At 37.9% G+C, this 17921-nt stretch overlaps 1 protein-coding gene and 1 long non-coding RNA gene across 2 annotated transcripts in view; one reads left to right on the top strand and one right to left on the bottom strand.

Moving 5' to 3' along the window:
* Positions 1–17921, top strand: part of LOC307010063 — a 108717-nt gene that overhangs the window by 13336 nt on the left and 77460 nt on the right. The gene's annotated exons all lie outside the window — the stretch shown is intronic.
* On the bottom strand, positions 11452–14118 carry LOC307010378 (E3 SUMO-protein ligase ZBED1-like). Its single transcript, XM_079634994.1, has 2 exons — positions 11953–14118; positions 11452–11736 (listed from the first exon to the last, which is right to left on the bottom strand). Exon 1 carries the CDS (start codon positions 13572–13574, stop codon positions 11961–11963), a length of 1614 nt encoding a protein of 537 aa, XP_079491120.1. The 5' UTR covers positions 13575–14118; the 3' UTR covers positions 11452–11736; positions 11953–11960.

Raw genomic sequence — 17921 nt, 5'->3', positions numbered from 1 at the left:
TAAACCGATCAAATTTTCTTTCCTGGAATGTTAACTCCAGGGTTAACGTATCTTTTTAAAGATACATTAAAAAAACTTAAAGAATTTTTTTTTTTGTTTATAGCAATTTATTTATTATTGATTTTCTTTTTAAGTAAAGAAACGGTTGCCAGGTGTGTTGTCAGTTTGTGTTTGTGACCCGTTGGTGATATATCATACTTGAGAGCTTTGACAAAAAATAAATTACTTTGCAAATGACTTTACAATGTCCCATCTGGATTTGATTTATAAATAAATGAGATAGTATCTCTATTGCCCTCAAATTGTCACCAGGAAAGCTGCTTAATGAGTCTGATTATGATATCAATGCTGTGGGAGAATAACAAAGGACACTTGATCATGTTAATGGTAATTCAAAAGGATATCCCGTTTAATATGAGCTTGTTGTTGATGAAGGGGTACTTGAGCCGAACTGATGGGTCTGTGGAGGTATGCGAGACATAAAAGGATGGAAAACACCAGAAGTCTTCCTGCTCTGGCTGTTTGGTCAGATTGTGTCCTGTGTTTCATGTACAGGATGTGTGTGCTAGAAGTATGAGTGATAACTGTTACACAGCTGCCGTCCACATGAGACAATGACAAAGTGTCTTTATTTGAGACTTTTATCATTTCAGCATCTCTCTCGCTCTCTCGCTCTCTCTCTTTTCAACATGGCTTCATGCTCCTCCATCTGTCTCTGTGCATGCGGCTGTGTGTCTCTCCCTGCCGTGTTCCGGCTCTAAACCATGTGGGTCATGTCTGGGTGTGGGAAGAGTGTCGCTGCGTTCCACAAAGCCGTGTTTTCATCCAGAGTGTTGTCTCCGATAGCTGGAATGCTTCAGTGATGCTGGAGTGTCTTTTCTCAGTGTCGTACAGTCGTATCTTCCTTTTGAACTTGACGAGTGACTCTGTTGTGTTTTCAGTCCGTAAATCAACAGGACAGCTTTCGTTAGCAATCCTCAAGCCCTGGCATTGGTAATGTCAATGTTAAACGCTGAACGCATGCTTTAATGCTTCAGTCTATTTTAATTTGAATAGTGGTCATTTTTATTAGTTTTGTCAAAAAAAAAAATGTATTAGGTTATTAGTTATGTTTTTAGTATTTACATTTAGTTCTTTAACTTCAGCTTTTTCATCAAATATTATAACTCATTGTTATTCGTGACACTGGTACAATAGACTGAACTTGATTCAATGCCCTGGAATACTCAATGGCTTAGAAGTAAAAAGAAGTTGGAAATACCTTTGCAGCGATATACTGTTAACAAGCATCCCGTCACAGTCCACGCTGCTTTGCGACGTTTAGATGAATATGTAAATATGTGCTGCCGCGCTTTCCTCTTTATAACAAAATAAACACAACTAAAATGACTGTTACAAGCTGTTCACACTGGCAAAACAAAAGTAATTAATTCATGGAAGTTCTTACATATGCCCCCTTTTATTTTTTCAGGTTTATTTTAATTAACGAAAACATTTCTTAATAGTTTGATTTGGATAACAATACTAACCGCATTCGAATAGGAAAGTTGGACAGAGCAAGATTGATTTAAAGATTAAGCTTTTATTTTAATTAAAATGATTTATTTGATGAATGTTAACTGAATAGTTTCTGATTTGTGATGTCCTGACTGGGCTTCTGTAACCAGTCTGGTGGTTTGTCACAACATTTTTGTGTTTATCAGTTCAAAAACGTTTGTGGTTTCACATCAAATCTCTCAGCAAATTAAAAAAGGCAACGTGCTGTGTTTTTTCTTGAGAAAAATTAACATGGCTACTGTACCTTATATTTACCAAATGAATCTATTAAATTAAGGTCGGAATCATCTTTGTTGTCGTAACATGTCACTTAACTTAATGAAATTCTGTTTAGTTACCAAATGTTTTGACAATCACAGTACACTTATTTTCATAATTCTCACTCTAAGCTAAACTCAGAGGTTGGCAACGATGTCATAGTTTTAGCCTTCAGATGCTACCTGCAGAATGACACTTTTACCACAAAAGTGGTCTGGTCTGTGGAGATGATTGTGTCTCCTGAAGAACTGACCTCTGACTGATGGACTTTAACAGGTTGCTCATCAGTACAACGAATACAACCACTCCTGATTATTTCTGATCAGGCTTACCTCTCATATTACTTGTCTTATAGACCAGTAGGTAACCAAGAACCACTGGACATGTGAAAAACTGAATCAAGAAATCCAGTAAGTACTGTACATGAATCCTATATAATTTGACATCACTTCCTGGGGGCTTCGTCTCAATCGTCTCACAGTGATGTCGGGTGATCAGTTCTTGAAGGAGTGTCTTTGGTGGTTCAAATTTCACTGTTTATGAAAGATAGTTGGATTATTGATAGCTATCTTTGATTGACACATTTTTGCCACTGTTCCTCCACAATAACATTTGTTATTAAATGGAAAGATGTTTTTTTAAGTCCACCATAATGGGTTATTCCATCATGAGAGCGCTGCAGTTACAGTTGCCTTACCAGATATTCCCAGTTTATGAAATGTTTCAGAAACAGAACCCATGCCCACTAATTAAGTGGATCATTATTAAATGGTTACTTATTTATGATGCAATGACTATTTTCCATACTGACACTTTCCACAACTCGCAGAGAGAGCGGCTGAAAAGGAATGATCTGGTTTTGATTATTTAAACGGAGCCGCTAAATCTCCACGCAGTGTGAGGCCAATTTGTGGTGGGTGAAAAGTGGAGCCTATTTTTTTTTATAGAGTTGTAGACTCGACAGGTCCTATTATCACTCATACAGAAAAAGGGGGGTGGTCTTCTGGGATACTATACAGCTTTTTTTTGTTGTTGTTTGATTGTGTTCTTTAAATTATATTTTAATGAACAAATGCACTTGTGTACAGCTGATTTAAAATGGCATTGAAGAATTTCAAATATTTTTTTTCCCATTTAAAGTGAAACACAAACTTTTGTTTAAGCTGAAGTTTCCATCAGCGCTTTGAGCAAGTCTGTGAGTCAGCATTCATAAAGTTCAGCTCAGTTAAATGTGTCTCAGCACAGATAAGTCAAAGATGGCTCTCCACAGAGATGCTTCCAGGACAGGAATAATTGTTGTGGATTTCACGTGTGTGTGTGTGTGTGTGTGGTGAAATCTGTAATTGATAAAAAAAAAATCTGTGATTGATCTGTGGGGAAAGAAATGTTGGAAACACTTCTTGTCTGTATCTGGGGTTTAGAAATGTCTCAGGATGAACAGTTCTTTAATTTTTTTTTCCCTTTCCCTAAGGATGATATCGATAAAGATATAATCCTAAAAATCTTTCTAAATCTCCACACCACAAATAACATTTACGGTACAGAGAGAAACTATATCTTTAAAATGACATTAAAAACAATTTTCCCCTAGTTGATAAAAACATTGACAGCCAATCAGAATCCATCCTGCTTTAAAGAGCTTGAGCATTTAAAGCAGTAGACAACAAAACAGCAGTGTGCGCTTATAATAAACAGTTAATGTTATTTAACAGTTAGGCTAAATAACGTTATTACATGCTCTGTTGAATACTTGAATCTGATTGGTCAATTGCACCATCCAGCGGTATGTTATTTCCCAATAACAACCGGTAAAAACTGATAACAACTGAAGTCAGCGCTACGCTTGCTAGGAACGTTTTCTCTTTGTGAAAGTTTTGCATTTGTTGAGCTAATAAAATATGAACTAAAAAAAACAATATTTTGTGCACAATTATTTAATTGTCATCCAGTATCGCGGCCTATTTCTATTGTTTCATACAAACGTAGCTGCTACCATTTTGCAATGATTGTTTTGTACACTGTAATGGATTAGGGTATAAGATGACAAACGGATAAGATTTTAAAACGCTTTTGTCTCAGATTAGTATCTCTTGTCTTATCTCCATAATTATTTATGTGGTGTAATGCAGTGTAATAAGTTGCATGACTGTACCGTACCCCTTTAAATGTCCATCTAGTTTGAACTTGCCGCTTACTTTCAACAGCTCTCTCCGTGGAAGCTTTGCGTTTCAAGACCTAATTAAATTTCAACTCAAGTCGATATTTTGTGTCTAATTATTTACTTATGTGACAAGTAGCCATGAAATAAGCGGGATAATATGCGTCCAGCCGGTTATCACAGAATAAACCTCTTCAGAGTGACGCAAGACCCCTCTGCTTGCCGCCAGGGTCCTGATCACACTGTCTGGGTTTATTCTGAAATCACAACCAGCTAGATGTACATCATCCCTTACTTATCGTCCACTGGTGTACACACTAATATAGTTATAATTTTTGGTGTGAACTAGCCGTAAGTCATGAGAGGCTGTGTGTTACAGTTAGGGATTTGTATGACCGGTCTGGATTGTTAAAAAAAATTCATAAAATAAAAATACTAATACATTTTATATATACCTAAACATTGTTTTTGAGAACGAAACCCATCTAAACAGGAATGAAAAGACCTTGTGTCAAATAATTTGATAGTCTCATTTGGCAATTCTCTTTTTTTATCTTTTATTATACTTTTTGCCACAGCTAGGTTGTGCTACCAAGCCAGCTGGTTATTGTACATCCAAGCCACGACACATGCTGTTAAACAGTTACAAATGTCAAATTAAAGACTTCAACCAAGTATTTGTAAGTGCATTTAGGTGAATCTGCGTATCATTCTCAGAACAAATAATGTGTGTTTTTGCCCCTGCATGTTGTTCCTCAGCGCTGCGAGGAGTCTCTGGTTGCGGCCGCTCTGTGGCGTCACTGGGAATGAAGCTGTAATTTCACAGTCTTTGATGTGCTGTGTGTAGCATTACCTGTAGACTGCAGTCGTCTCTCGTTCTGTTCATTTATCTGTCTCTTCTCTTCTTCCTGTCATTCTTTCCAGCTCCTTCTTCCTCTGCAGACGGGAGTCTTTGATGTCCTCTGTGGCGTGACCTGTAAACTGTTGTAGTCCATCTCTTTTTCTGCTCTTTCTGTTCCTCTTTTCTTGTTTCTCGTAGCTTTGATGTTTTGTGTCATTACCTGCAGTTGTTTTCATTCTCGTTGTTCCTGTCTGTCTGCTCCATACCACCTCTAAGACGTAAAATAATGATGTGTAATTACTCTGTTTTGTAAGGCAAAGTGGAGAGACTGTGTGTGTGTGTGAGAGAGACGGTGAGGAACAAAAATACCCCAGGGAACATTTTTGTGTTTTGAGTCTCCTGAGCGATGAATGAGCAACCTCTGTTAGTTTTCTTTCCTGCGTCAACCTATGTCCCATTTAAAAGGAAGTTGAGGTGGGACAAGTCCCTTTTTATTTATTTTTTTGACCAAGATCATTTGATTGGCTGCCAAAGGATATTCTCTCTCTTTTTGTTGTCCATTGTCATTTAGATCCCATCCTCTCCTCCCTTTGTTCTGACCTCTAAGTACCACACAACTAGACCCCTCGATGACCTCAGTCCAATTTCAAACATGCAGACATTAATTGTCATGGCTCCATTACCACAACGGGATGAAGTCACCTGTTTTCTTGCAACAAAAGAGTTTCAGATTGTGTCACATGACTTTCATTTGGCCACTGAACATTTAAGGTGACTCTTCAAGAGCATTTAATACTATTTAAATAAGTGTGTGTGTTTGTGCATTTTGAGAAACACGCTCATGGATTCAAGACATTGCTAATGCTCCTGTCTTCCTCTGAGTCACTTGAATATTTCAAATGTCTGAGAAGGGGAGAGTGCAGGAAATGACAGTGTGAAGGGAAAACTAATGTGGAGAAAGGGTTTGTGCTACCGTCACGCTGTCGACCAGCCCGGTATCCACAGGGGGTGTGTCATTTCCAGGCCACAAACAGAAAAAGTATTTTGGAACAGTCAGACAAAATGTATGCTATCTTAGACACTAAACAAAACACATTTGTGGTTTGTAAATCATAATAAAGTTTACATTTTGTTCCAGTACCATACAATGCTGATCCTAATGGAAAACAATCAAAAGGACGGCTGTTGCTATTGTTACCGCTAGTGAACAAAACTTCTTTAATTGTCTAGTGTACTCTGATTAACTTGTAAGTTATGTGATTACGATGTTCAAATAATGCTATTGAAATAAATAACTATAGCTGGGTCAAAGCTTGAGTGCACATTGAAAATGCATCTAATTTGAACCTGAAAATGACCACATTTATGAGGGTTTAAAAAAATGTACAATGTAAGTTTTGCATTAATTTAGGTCCGTATTCAAAAAGGCTAATTTGTGACAGACCATGTGACCTTTCTTCAGATGGTCAGATGTTCTTGCTTCCATTGAAGAACCGCAAAAACAAAGCAAAAGCACGAACATCACTGGCAGATTGCTCAAAGTGCTCAGCCAAAAATAAAAATATAAAGTCTGCACACCATGGCTCCAAAAAGACAGAAATGTATTAACTCTTTCATCGTCACTTTTTTTTTATTATTATTTTGCCAGCCACCGCCAGCATTTTTTAAAATAATTTTCACAAACATCTCATGACCCCCAGAATATTGTGTTGTATGAATATCTGAACATGCAATATATAGAACAGAGCCTCTGCTTTTATTTTACGATTTATTGAAAATTATTTTAATATGCAAAACTGTTACCCAATCATAGCAGTGGGCGTTTACTTCCAAAAATGTGGCACACTTGTCAAAACCAAAAGAAACTAGCCTAGTACATCTAAATTGTTGTTTTCTGTTTGTTGGAGTTTTTTAATTGTCTAATGAAGAGCCTGTGTGGTCAAAGTCACCTTTGTGAAAGGCTGTTATTAATTTTCTATATTTTTGGAGCTGTGGTGTGCAGACTTTATATATTTTTTTCTGTTCCATTAAAGAACAAAACCCTCTTTGGATCAATCTCAAATCATGATCGTCAGGTTTTGTTTATAAACTGTAATTAACAGTTATGAACTGTAAGTTTAAGATTATATTTGCATCATTGATCGTTATTTTCCTGTTTATCACTGCTTTGAAAAAATCAGTAATGTGTAAGGCTATAAGTTGGCTTGACGTGTAGTACGGTGATCGGGAGGGGACATGTTCAGTGTTTAGTTTTATTGTTACGACATATTAATTTGTGGGAACGTGATAATATTCCATGGCCACAAGATCATTTTGTCGAGGTAATGACATTGTTGTGGCCACGCACTGTGAAGGCCATAAATTGTGTTAGGGAACAATAATGCACAAACAAACATGCGTGAAGTCAACCATAGCACCATGGAATAACCAGAAATGGACATTATTAATAAATTGTTTTATTTTAAATAAAAAATGACACAAGGCTATGAAATGTGATGTTATGTTTTATTAAATTATATTATAAAATACTTTTTATATAAAAGAATTTGGGATGAGAAATACAATTTTCATAATATAATAGCAATGTCTTAATGCTGCTGTCTAAAAATAAAACGTAAGTGAGGCCTCAACTTAAGATGTCGTTACCTGGACAAAATGATCTCGTGGCCATGACCTATCACTTTCCCACAAGTTCATATGTTGTGGCCATGACAAAACTAAGTGAACTGAAGATGTTCCCTCCCGGTCAACGTAGAATAGAGAGATAAACCAATAATTTTTTTGATTACTATTACATTTTCTATTCATCTTTAGGGGGTTTTAACTGGTCAGTAAGACTCCCCCAAACTTCCCATAATCTGCACAGAGAACTTCTGTGTGCGCGCCCTACGTAGGACCAAATTTTGGTAACAAACTGTAATTTTGGTAACACTTTACAATAAGGTTCATAGTACTTTTAGTTAATGTGAACTAAGAATGAACAATACTTCAGTATTTATTAATCTTAGTTGATATTAATTTCAACATTTACTAATTCATTTTTAAAATAAAAGGTTGTGTTTGTTAACATTAGTTAATGCACTGTGAGCCCACATGAACAAAAACAAAATTTTTGTTAACTAATATTAACAAAGATGAATAAATGTTGTAACAAATGTATTGGTCATTGTTAGTTAATAACTAATGTTAAATAAATAACTTGTAAAGTGTTACTCTAATATACCTTGTGGGAGTTTTTTTTTTTTTTTTTTTCTGTACAGGTATATAATACCAAATGTCTCCACAAGGATAGTAAAACCTGAGATCACATGCATGGTGGGGACTAGCCAGCAGTCCCCACCAGGGAAATGGATTAATAAACAATGTAACCATTTTTTAGAAAATGTAAAAATGCAGAACGTTTTCTGATGGGTAGGGTTAGGGGATAGAATATACAGTTTGTACTGTATAAAAACCATTACACCTACAGTATAGAGAGTCCCCCCAAAGATAGCGAAACAGAGTTTGTGCGAGTGTAAGTGTGTGTGTTGTGGCAAACCTCTCCATCCCCAGCTCTCTGTCCCTTTTTAATCTCGATTTCTTTACAGTCTTCCTTCATATTCATCCCTCCCTCCCTCTCTGTCCGTCTCTCTGATGCGGATGGTGCCGGAGGGTCTGTCTGGAGGCCTTGTGATGCCACACAGACTGAGGGGAGAGTTTCCGCTGTGGCGTTTGCACTCTGAATCTGTAGGAAAGCCACCACTGCTCGCGTCTTTACGACTTAAGTTAAATGTCCACTAAATGATCTGTCAGCCAGTAAAAATAACTTTATGAAGATGTCTGGAGAAAGGCTTGGGCTTTTGAATGTAGTGCCTGTCATTGCATGCATCAGTTGTTTGTTGCTGAAGGAGTCAGTAATGATTTGTCTCTTTATTTTGTATCTTTTTTATGTAAAATAATTTTAGGAAACATCCTGTTTGATGAACAATTCAGAAGTAGTACCATGATTTATTTAGCATTATCATTTGATTGGACTTTCTAAAGTTAAGAAATTTGTGCTACCCAAACATGAATGACTTTTTCGCCCCTGAGATGATAGTTGGATGCAGCTTGTTTCATTAAACATGCACGTTGGTGCAGTTGAGGTAATGTGACTAGTGTCACATACTATAGTTTTGTTTTTGCGTGTCGACTAATTTACTATCGCAACAGGAAGCTGATGTTCGTCATATTCATTTATTAATAGATGGAGAACATTTGATTGGACCGAAAGAAAGGCTGTACTTTTTAAAATGTGTATATGTGTCCCTCCGATTCTATTCGCATCGGTCTGAGAATTCCCATGCCATTCGAAACGGGATTCTGGTATGGGAGACGGGTGCGTTAACAAGAACGCTAAAAACCACAGCCTATAGCGTCGGACGCTAACGCGGTTCTTTAGACCAGGGGAGTGAGGTTTACATCTGCCTAGTTAATTTGCCAGAACTTAAAAAAAAAAAGTTTTATTTCAAGTTTAGTAAATTTATTTCTAAACGTATATGAATTAACATGCAAGTTGATGCAGGTGAGGTCATGTGACAACAGTATGGTATACAACATTTATTCCAAAATGCGCACTTTCACATACTATTTTTAAAAAAATTATGTAATTGTACCAAGCAACAGGCTAATATCTAATTTTGTACCCTATATGGCCCATTTTTTTCTGGTTTCTGTGAACTACAATAATGTTGCCATAAGACGTCTCTATCCTGTAAGACATTGCCGTTTATTAGTTCTTAAACTATCAGTTGTACATTTATTTTTTGTTTTCATTCGACTTTGCTGACACAATTAATGATTCCCTGCCGTTGCTCTCATTACACAAGGCCACTAAAATGACGACAAATTAACTGCAGGCAGCTTAACACAAAGAGAGAGCAAGGCATGTGAAATCCATTATCATGAGCTCGCTGTGGTTTGTCCTGTGAGAAGTCTGGCTGCTCTCTCTTCCATTATCGCTATGATGAAACGTCTTTCAACTTTCCCAGATCCCAAATCACTCATGCTGCCTTCCCTCTTAAGTTTCTTTCCCCGTCTTTTATCACTTCCCTAATTGTAAGGTTTCCTCAAATCCATCTGCTTTCATTGAATTTTTCTTCAGAGATCAATAAAACATTTGTATTTTATTATTGTGTGAATTACACAGATCGTGGCTTATTCGAACACGTCTCCGAGCTTTAGCAGTTCTGCTTCATCTGAAAATGGAATCATACACAACATGGCTGCAAATGTGATCAATAATCAGAGTATTTTTATCATGGTGTGTGGTTGCTAGGGTGTTCTGGGTGATGGATGGGTGTTTGCTTACTGGCACGTCTTTATAATTTACTAGTCACTATACATCTGTCCTTCGGTCTCTATGGGATTTTTGTCAATAATGTGAAAATCATAATTCTGGAAGGTTTGAAAAGTATACACACTTGTTCTCTATAAGACGCATGATTTGAGGTGTCATCATATGCAAAATTCACTTTTATATGGTATTTGCATATAAATGTGTCTTTGCAGTGTGTGGACACAACCACCAAACAATGAAAAAAAATCCATTCGCTCCTTTCCCCCCCCCTTTTTGTCAATCTTCAAAAAGTCTAAACACTCAATCAAGCCGTTTGGATTTTCTGAGCAATATATGATGTCATATTAGCAGTTCTGCTCATATTGCTCATGCTCCGCCCACGACCACTGACGGACTGTCCGGTATTAGCATATTTCCGCCCTCAACCATTTGTATACTGTCTGCCAAGGCAGCACTTTGTCTTGTGTGACATGGAAGAGAGGGGTGGGGTGAGGAGTTGCTCATTATCATTATAAAGAGACATGGACCGAAACGGGTCGCTGTGAACAGAGCTGTTTTTGAGGACGTAAAAAGGGTGTTGTTTTACACAACCATTGAGGAATTTTAAGTCTGAAATATATATATATATATATATATATATATATATATATATATATATATATATATATATATATATATATAATTAAAGCTGCAAGCAGCGATTGCGGGCCCAAGCCGGTGGCACCGCCACCCTGGTGCCTTTAGTTGCACTAAAGGCACCGGGTGGCGGTGCTACCGGCTTGGGCCCTCCATCGCTGCTTGCAGCTTTAATTATATATATATATATATTAGGGCTGCCCCCGACTAAAGATATTCCTAGTCGACTAACACTCCTGCATTTTAGCGATTAGTCGAATAATCGTTCATTTATGATATTAATATAAAACTTGCGTATATACAAGGAAAGGTATAGTCCAAGTTGAAGTTTAACACTTCCATATGACAGAAAATGCTAAAGCATGATATTAGCGCGTTCAAAATGAAAATTAAGCGCTTAAAACAGAATAGTAAAGCGTTTAAAGTATACAGCGCTTGCACGTTATAGGCTAATTATAACATAAAACAGCAATCAGACTGCCTGTGCATTTTAATAATTTATTATCAAAAAAATACAAACTGTAACAGTTACATGTAAAAAAAAACAGTTTTGAATAAAATAAACTAAAATTCGTTCTTTAAAATAAATTAAATAAACTTATTAGTAACTTAGGCCTAGTACAAAACAAGACAAAAATAAATAAATACTGTATCAAAAACGCTGTTTAGTATAAAAATAAAATACAGTGGAAAATTAATATAATTTTTATATTGTTCAAAAGGAAAATTAACAAAAACGAACAATTTAATAAATGCACATGGCACATCGCACAACGCCAAAACTTAGAATAAAAAAGAAGGCGGCAAACAAATCAACAGCCTTAGTTTTTGATTAAATTGTTTAGAACAACTAGGCTATATTTAAGACAAAATGTGGAACAAATAGGCTAATTTAAAGAACACTAATACAAATCAAAAATATCAGAGCAAAGCCGCAAACTGCCATTAAGACGACGGATGAGTCTTGACCTGAAACAACAAATTGCAAACATCAGACTAATTTTTCTTACAAAATAAAAAACAACTTCTGCATTATATAAAAACGAATAAATAAAAATTATATTTATTTAATTTTGTATAGCCTACCCGTTATAAAATAAAACACCCGTTTTTTTATATATATATATATATAGCCTAACGGATAGCAAACAGAAACACTACAAAAAGGAAATTAAGCATTCTTACCTAAGCTTTCAATTCGATTTTATTTTTTTCATATTATGTGAGAGGAACACCAGCTTGTCCACATTGTTGGGAAGAAGGGAGCTTCTCGACTTGTTCACAATGAAGCCGGCCTTTGAAAAGATGCGCTCTGATGGAGTGGATGTGGAAGGGATACAGTGGAGGCGTTTAGCTGCTTTAGCGAGCTTTGGATATCGATGTTCATTTTTTTGCCACCATGCCAATGGTCCCGAATCAACCTTTGTTTTATCTGCCAAGTACATTTTTAGTTCATCCTTCTCTTCTGCATGCTCCTCCTCATCAATGGCCATCAGCATGGATATCTCGGCCTGCTTTTCCTTTTTTGGTTCGGGCTCACCATCCTCTGCAGGGCTAATGCTGTCATGATCACTTTCTGGCGCAGCTTCTGTAGATAAACTTTCTGCCAGATCCGACACTGTGGAGTACGGTTCTTCTCGTTCGTGTTGGTCAAAGAATGACAAGCTCTTAAAACGTGGGTCTAAGACAGCAGCTTGTATATAAATGCTGGTCGCGATATTTTCCGTCAGTTGCCATCTCGTGTCAATTTCTTTTGCTAGTTCTGTCTTTAGTGCTTTTGTGGTGGGACTGTCTTCGTTGCGCAGCACCAAATGGCGTCTCTTCATGTTTATTAACATGGGCAGTGTGGCAGAGAGGGATGCGTTTAAATCCTGAGAAAGCAGCTCAGTGAGAGTGATCATAGGCTTTAGCACTGCGACCGTGTCCTCCGCTATCAGCCAATGTGCTGTTGTGAGATCTAGACCTCGTTCAGACCGTTTGGTAATTTCAGGGTCTGACAGCACAGCTGTAACCGGCCATCTCTGTTCCAAGAGTCTCTCCAGCATGAAGTACGTGGAGTTCCATCTTGTGGAGACATCTTGGACAAGTTTGTGTTCTGCAACATTCTGCTGCTTCTGTTTATGAGTCAGAGCTGTTGTAGCCTTGGTACTTTTCTTGAAATGCCCGACAAGGCGTCTAGCAGCAGCAATGCATCGACATATGGGGTCAGTTTTAATAGCCGCGTTTATGCATAACTGTAACGTGTGCCCCGCACAACGGACGCCCTTCGCATTACCCCAGGATGGATCATTAGAAATCAGTTCTGTGCACAACACCATATTAGCGGCATTGTCATGTACGACTGCTACCCTCTTTTCTCCGGGTATTTTAAATTCTTCCATCACTTCACCGAGTCGCTCTTTTATGTTGGTAGCTGTGTGGCTCTCCTCCAGCACTTTTGTTTCCAACACAAAAGAATGTAGTTGCCAATCTTCAGACATGAAGTGTGCAGTAACGGTCATGTAACCCTCAATCTTGATAGAGGTCCATGTGTCTGTTGTAAAGCTGACTGCTGTAGAACTTTGTATTTTTTTAACAAGAATTTCTTTAGTCGTGTTGAATTTGCTTGTTATGCCATGCATTATTGTGTCGCGTTTGGGAATGGTGTAGCCTGGTTCGAGGAATTCAAACATTTCTTTGAACCCGTCACCACGGACAACGTTGATTGGTCTCATATCAAGCGCAATGAAATCGACAATTTTCTCTGTGATTTCTCGCTTTCTTTTTTCACTTAGAGGGGGTCTCAAAACTAATCTCTGCTGCATCATTGTTGACTGCGAAGTCGAAGCGCACGACGCCACAGCATCGCTGCTATATTGTGGATGAGCCTAGAGACAAATGCATGTCAAAAACCATGAATATGATTTAACTTAACAGCGCAAATGTGTTTATATCCTTATTGTTAAAACGAGGGGCCATGTGGTGGATAGCGTTACTACTTACATGTTTTAAATGATAAGACATATTCGATGTTGACGAGTGATAGGCAAATGTTTGCCTGCAAAGTTTGCAAACGGCCTTTTTAGGGTCGTCCTTCGACTTTTCAAAATGATCCCACACTTTGGACTTTTTTCCTGACATAATTATTAGCATCAGCCAGACACCTCTCCCACAAGTGCGCTTTGGTATACCGCGAGGCACGAGATCTCGTTGATCTCTCGTTGCTTTGATGTCGTCATACACTGTGCGCAGCCCCTGATTGCGTAATTTTTTCACGTGATTTTTTTTTTGCGACTAACCGACTAATGAAAATGTATTCGACCAAGCCCTCTTCATATCGACTAACATTTAGTCGACTATTTGGGGGCAGCCCTAATATATATATATATATATATATATATATATATATATATATATATATATATATATATATATATATATATATATATATATATATATATATATATATATATATATATATATGCTTGGAAACATCACAGTGGAGCGGTGCTTACTGTGAACGGTACGAACTGTACAACTGACTATTTAAACAGAGCAGTGTAATTTTTTTATGTTAGGTTGACTATTTTATTATTAAATTTTATTAAGGCTATAATGAACATGCTGCGATGTCAAGATTGAAATGCTGTGTGTGTGTGTGTGTGTGTGGCTCGATCGAATGGAGACATAAAAACATACTCCGTCATTTTGTTCACACAGGACATCATTCAAAGTGTTTCTCTATATTTGTGTACACTCGCAATAAAGCACAACATTGTGCTTTTGTTAAACTATAAACTCTTGTCAAACTGTAACCTACAACTGTCACCCAACCAAAATATCACACACACACACACACACACACACACACACACACACACACACACACAGAATGGCAGAGAGACAGAGAGAGACACAATCCACATTCAAACCACAATATCTGACTTTCTGTTGGTCGGAGCTAATGACTGTAAATTAGAAAGTTGTTCGGCTTGATAAGATCAATATACACGCTGAGTTTTGTAACTGTAGGTAAAACTATAACTAAGTTATAACACACTTTATGCATCCTTTTTTAATCATAAATTTGTTTCCTCGCCACGGCCAAACCGTTCGAGATATCAAAAATCCCCTGGCAATTTATCATCTTCCATGTCTTGACTTCATGCTGACCGAGTTTCGTGGTCATCGGATGAATTCTCTAGGAGAAGTGTTTCAAATGCGAGAGCAAGCGTTCTCCAATCAACCCGTAATAGCCGACTTCCTGTTGGGCTGGCGTAAAACTTGACCCAGGGAAAGTTGTTCGGCCCGATTAAATCTATAAGTGTACCGTGTTTGATATACGGACAAGTGTTCGAATCCCATTCCAGGGGGCGCTGTCGAGCCCCCCTGCCACGCCCGGGTACCAGCTTCAGCCTGGCCCTGATGGCCGCGGGTTCTGACCTGTGTGCAAAACTTCAAGAGTTTTCGAGCAAGTTAAGGCCCTCAAAAGTGCCAGAGATTTTGCACACAGCAGAGAAAGGGTTAAACTAAACTAGCCCCCCTCCTCACACACACACACACACACTCACACAGAGGGGCAGAGGGAAAATGCTCCAAACAGTACACATTCAAACCAAAATATCTGACTTCCTGTTGGTCGGAGCTAATGACTGTAAATTAGAAAGTTGTCCGGATCGAAGAGAAGAATATACGTACCGAGTTTGGTTACTGTAGGTAAAACTAATACCCCATTTTTGACTAAAGGTGGCGCTACTGAGCCCCTTACCACGCCCGTTTCTGAAACTTCGCACATGTCTATTACACAATAAATGTCAAATGCATGTTGAGTTTCATGCAATTTGAAGCATGTTAAGAGCCTCAAATGCATCCAAAAAGAATATAAAAGTTTAAAGCGTTGCCATGGCGACAGTATTAAAGATATCAATAATCCTTTCACAGGTCTACATCTGCCGTGTGTTTACATTATACACATAAAGTTTGAAGCAAATCGGGTAAAAATAAGAGGGTGATTTCAAAGCATTTTGAAAGTGACACACTTCCTGCTGCCAGTTGGTGGCGCTATAACTTTGACTCACAATAGTCACATCCATGTGATCGGCCTCTTACAGCGAACACACTGCTGAAGTTTCATCAAGATCAGTTAATGTATGAGGATGTTATAACACACTTCCTGTTTCCAATATTCGCCATAAATTCGTTTCCTCGCCACGGCCAAACCGTTCGAGATATCAAAAATCCCCTCGCAACTTTTCATCCTCAATGTCTTGACTTCATGCACACCGAGTTTCGTGGTGATTGGTTGAATCGTCTAGGAGGAGTATTTTAAATTCCATTGCATGTGTTTTTTAAACTACGCCAAATAGCCGACTTCCTGTTGGGCTGGGGTAAAAAGTCAGAGCATGAAGGATATATGAACCGATGAGATCTATAAGTGTACCGAGTTTCATATTATTTCATGCAAGCGTGTTTGATTTATGGACCAAGTTTTCGGACCCAGTTACAGGGGGCGCTGTCGAGCCCCCCTGCCACGCCCGGGTACCAGCTTCAGTCCGGCTCTAATGGCCGCAGGTTCTGACCAGTGTGCAAAGTTTCAAGAGTTTTTGAGCACGTTAAGGCCCCCAAAGTGGCAAAAACCTTGAAAAAAAAATTATTATAAAGAAGAAGAAGAAGAAGAAGAATAACAAAAAACCCTTAGAAGAACAATAGGGCTCTGCGCCCTTTCAGGGCTTGGGCCCTAATAACATACCAAAATTTAAAGGGTTGGTTCACCCAACATTTTTAATTCTGTCATTAATTACTCACCCTCATGTCTATATCGTTAGGTATCAATAGTATTTTTCGTCATTCAAAAAGGAAACCAGAACTAAGACTTCAGATATACAAACCGTAAACTAAGCAGGTAAACAAACTACGCTTATCACTTTCTTCATTCCAGTCGCCTCATGATATTATGAAAATATTAGTGCATTCGAATGCTCAGGTAAGTTGACGTAAAACTATAACAGCCTTCTGTCTGTATACGTCTTGACTTCTTTGCTCGCTTTAATCACTTTGGCTTTCATCATTTTAATCTTTCCTTCGCTAAGCTGAACAGCCAATCCGAGTTCTCTCTGTCACTGATGATCCAACGGCAATTCAGCATGCTGAATCTGCCCAAAAAACCCAGATGGCGCCCAACTAGAGCCAATGGTGCGTAACGCACAAAAAAACGAAGCTAAGCTAAGAAAATGTCCCCACATTGCCCGACCGTCGGCTTGGAGTGTCCCGGCCTTAAGTATGAGCAAAAGTAATGGTGCTGTTAGCATGCCCTACTAATACAAATACAGGTATGCTGAGAATGCTCAGAGCTTCTGCTGAATATTTAGGACAAAGATCAAGTTGTTCTGGTCGCTCGACACATCACAGACGGCACTGATGCTGCATTGTGTGCAGAGTTAAGCATCAGTCAGTTGTTTGCCAAGGGTCACAGCGGACCGCTTTCAACACACTGTTGAGGGGACGTGTGCGTGACAGGAAATGATAATTGACTTTTCAAAGAGAAAGTTAGTTACACTACACAGAGATGAAATAAGGGACACTCATATGTATGCAGGGGATTCTGTCCTTGTGGAAGCCCTTTTTTAAGATGAGCTTAAAAGATGTCTTGTCAGATTTAAAGCAGATTTTTGAGAATCAATAAATAATAGCTGAATTTTTTTCTCCCAGACGAGATCACTCTCAAGCAGAGGTGGAAAGAGTACTGAAAATCTGTACTCAAGTACAAGTACCGTTACATTGCTGAAATAATACTCAATTACAAGTAAAAGTACTGGTGTCAAAAAAGTACTTCAGTAAAAGTACAAATTACTCTTCTCAAAAACTACTCGGAGTACTAGTTACTAGTTACTTTTTAGCCGGCGATAGTTGATGTATTACCAATAAATATTCAATCAAATCATAGATTTATGTAGAAAATGGCTACTTTTAACACATTTTTACCTTATTGACGAAGGACATTAATTAGTGGTCATGATACTGGAATTTCTAAGTTCAATAAGTACAATGTAGTAATGCAGTTAGACAGACTAGGTTATATGTACAAATCTTACAAATGCCCCATTCCGAAACATTTCTAACATAAATTTACATTGTAAAAAAATTAAAGATCCACCTTTGATTGTTGAAAGTTTTCC

The sequence above is a fragment of the Phoxinus phoxinus genome (assembly GCF_949152265.1).
Source record: "Phoxinus phoxinus genome assembly, chromosome: 14".
NCBI classification, from domain to species: domain Eukaryota; kingdom Metazoa; phylum Chordata; class Actinopteri; order Cypriniformes; family Leuciscidae; genus Phoxinus; species Phoxinus phoxinus.
This window is presented reverse-complemented; position numbering and strand designations above follow the sequence as displayed.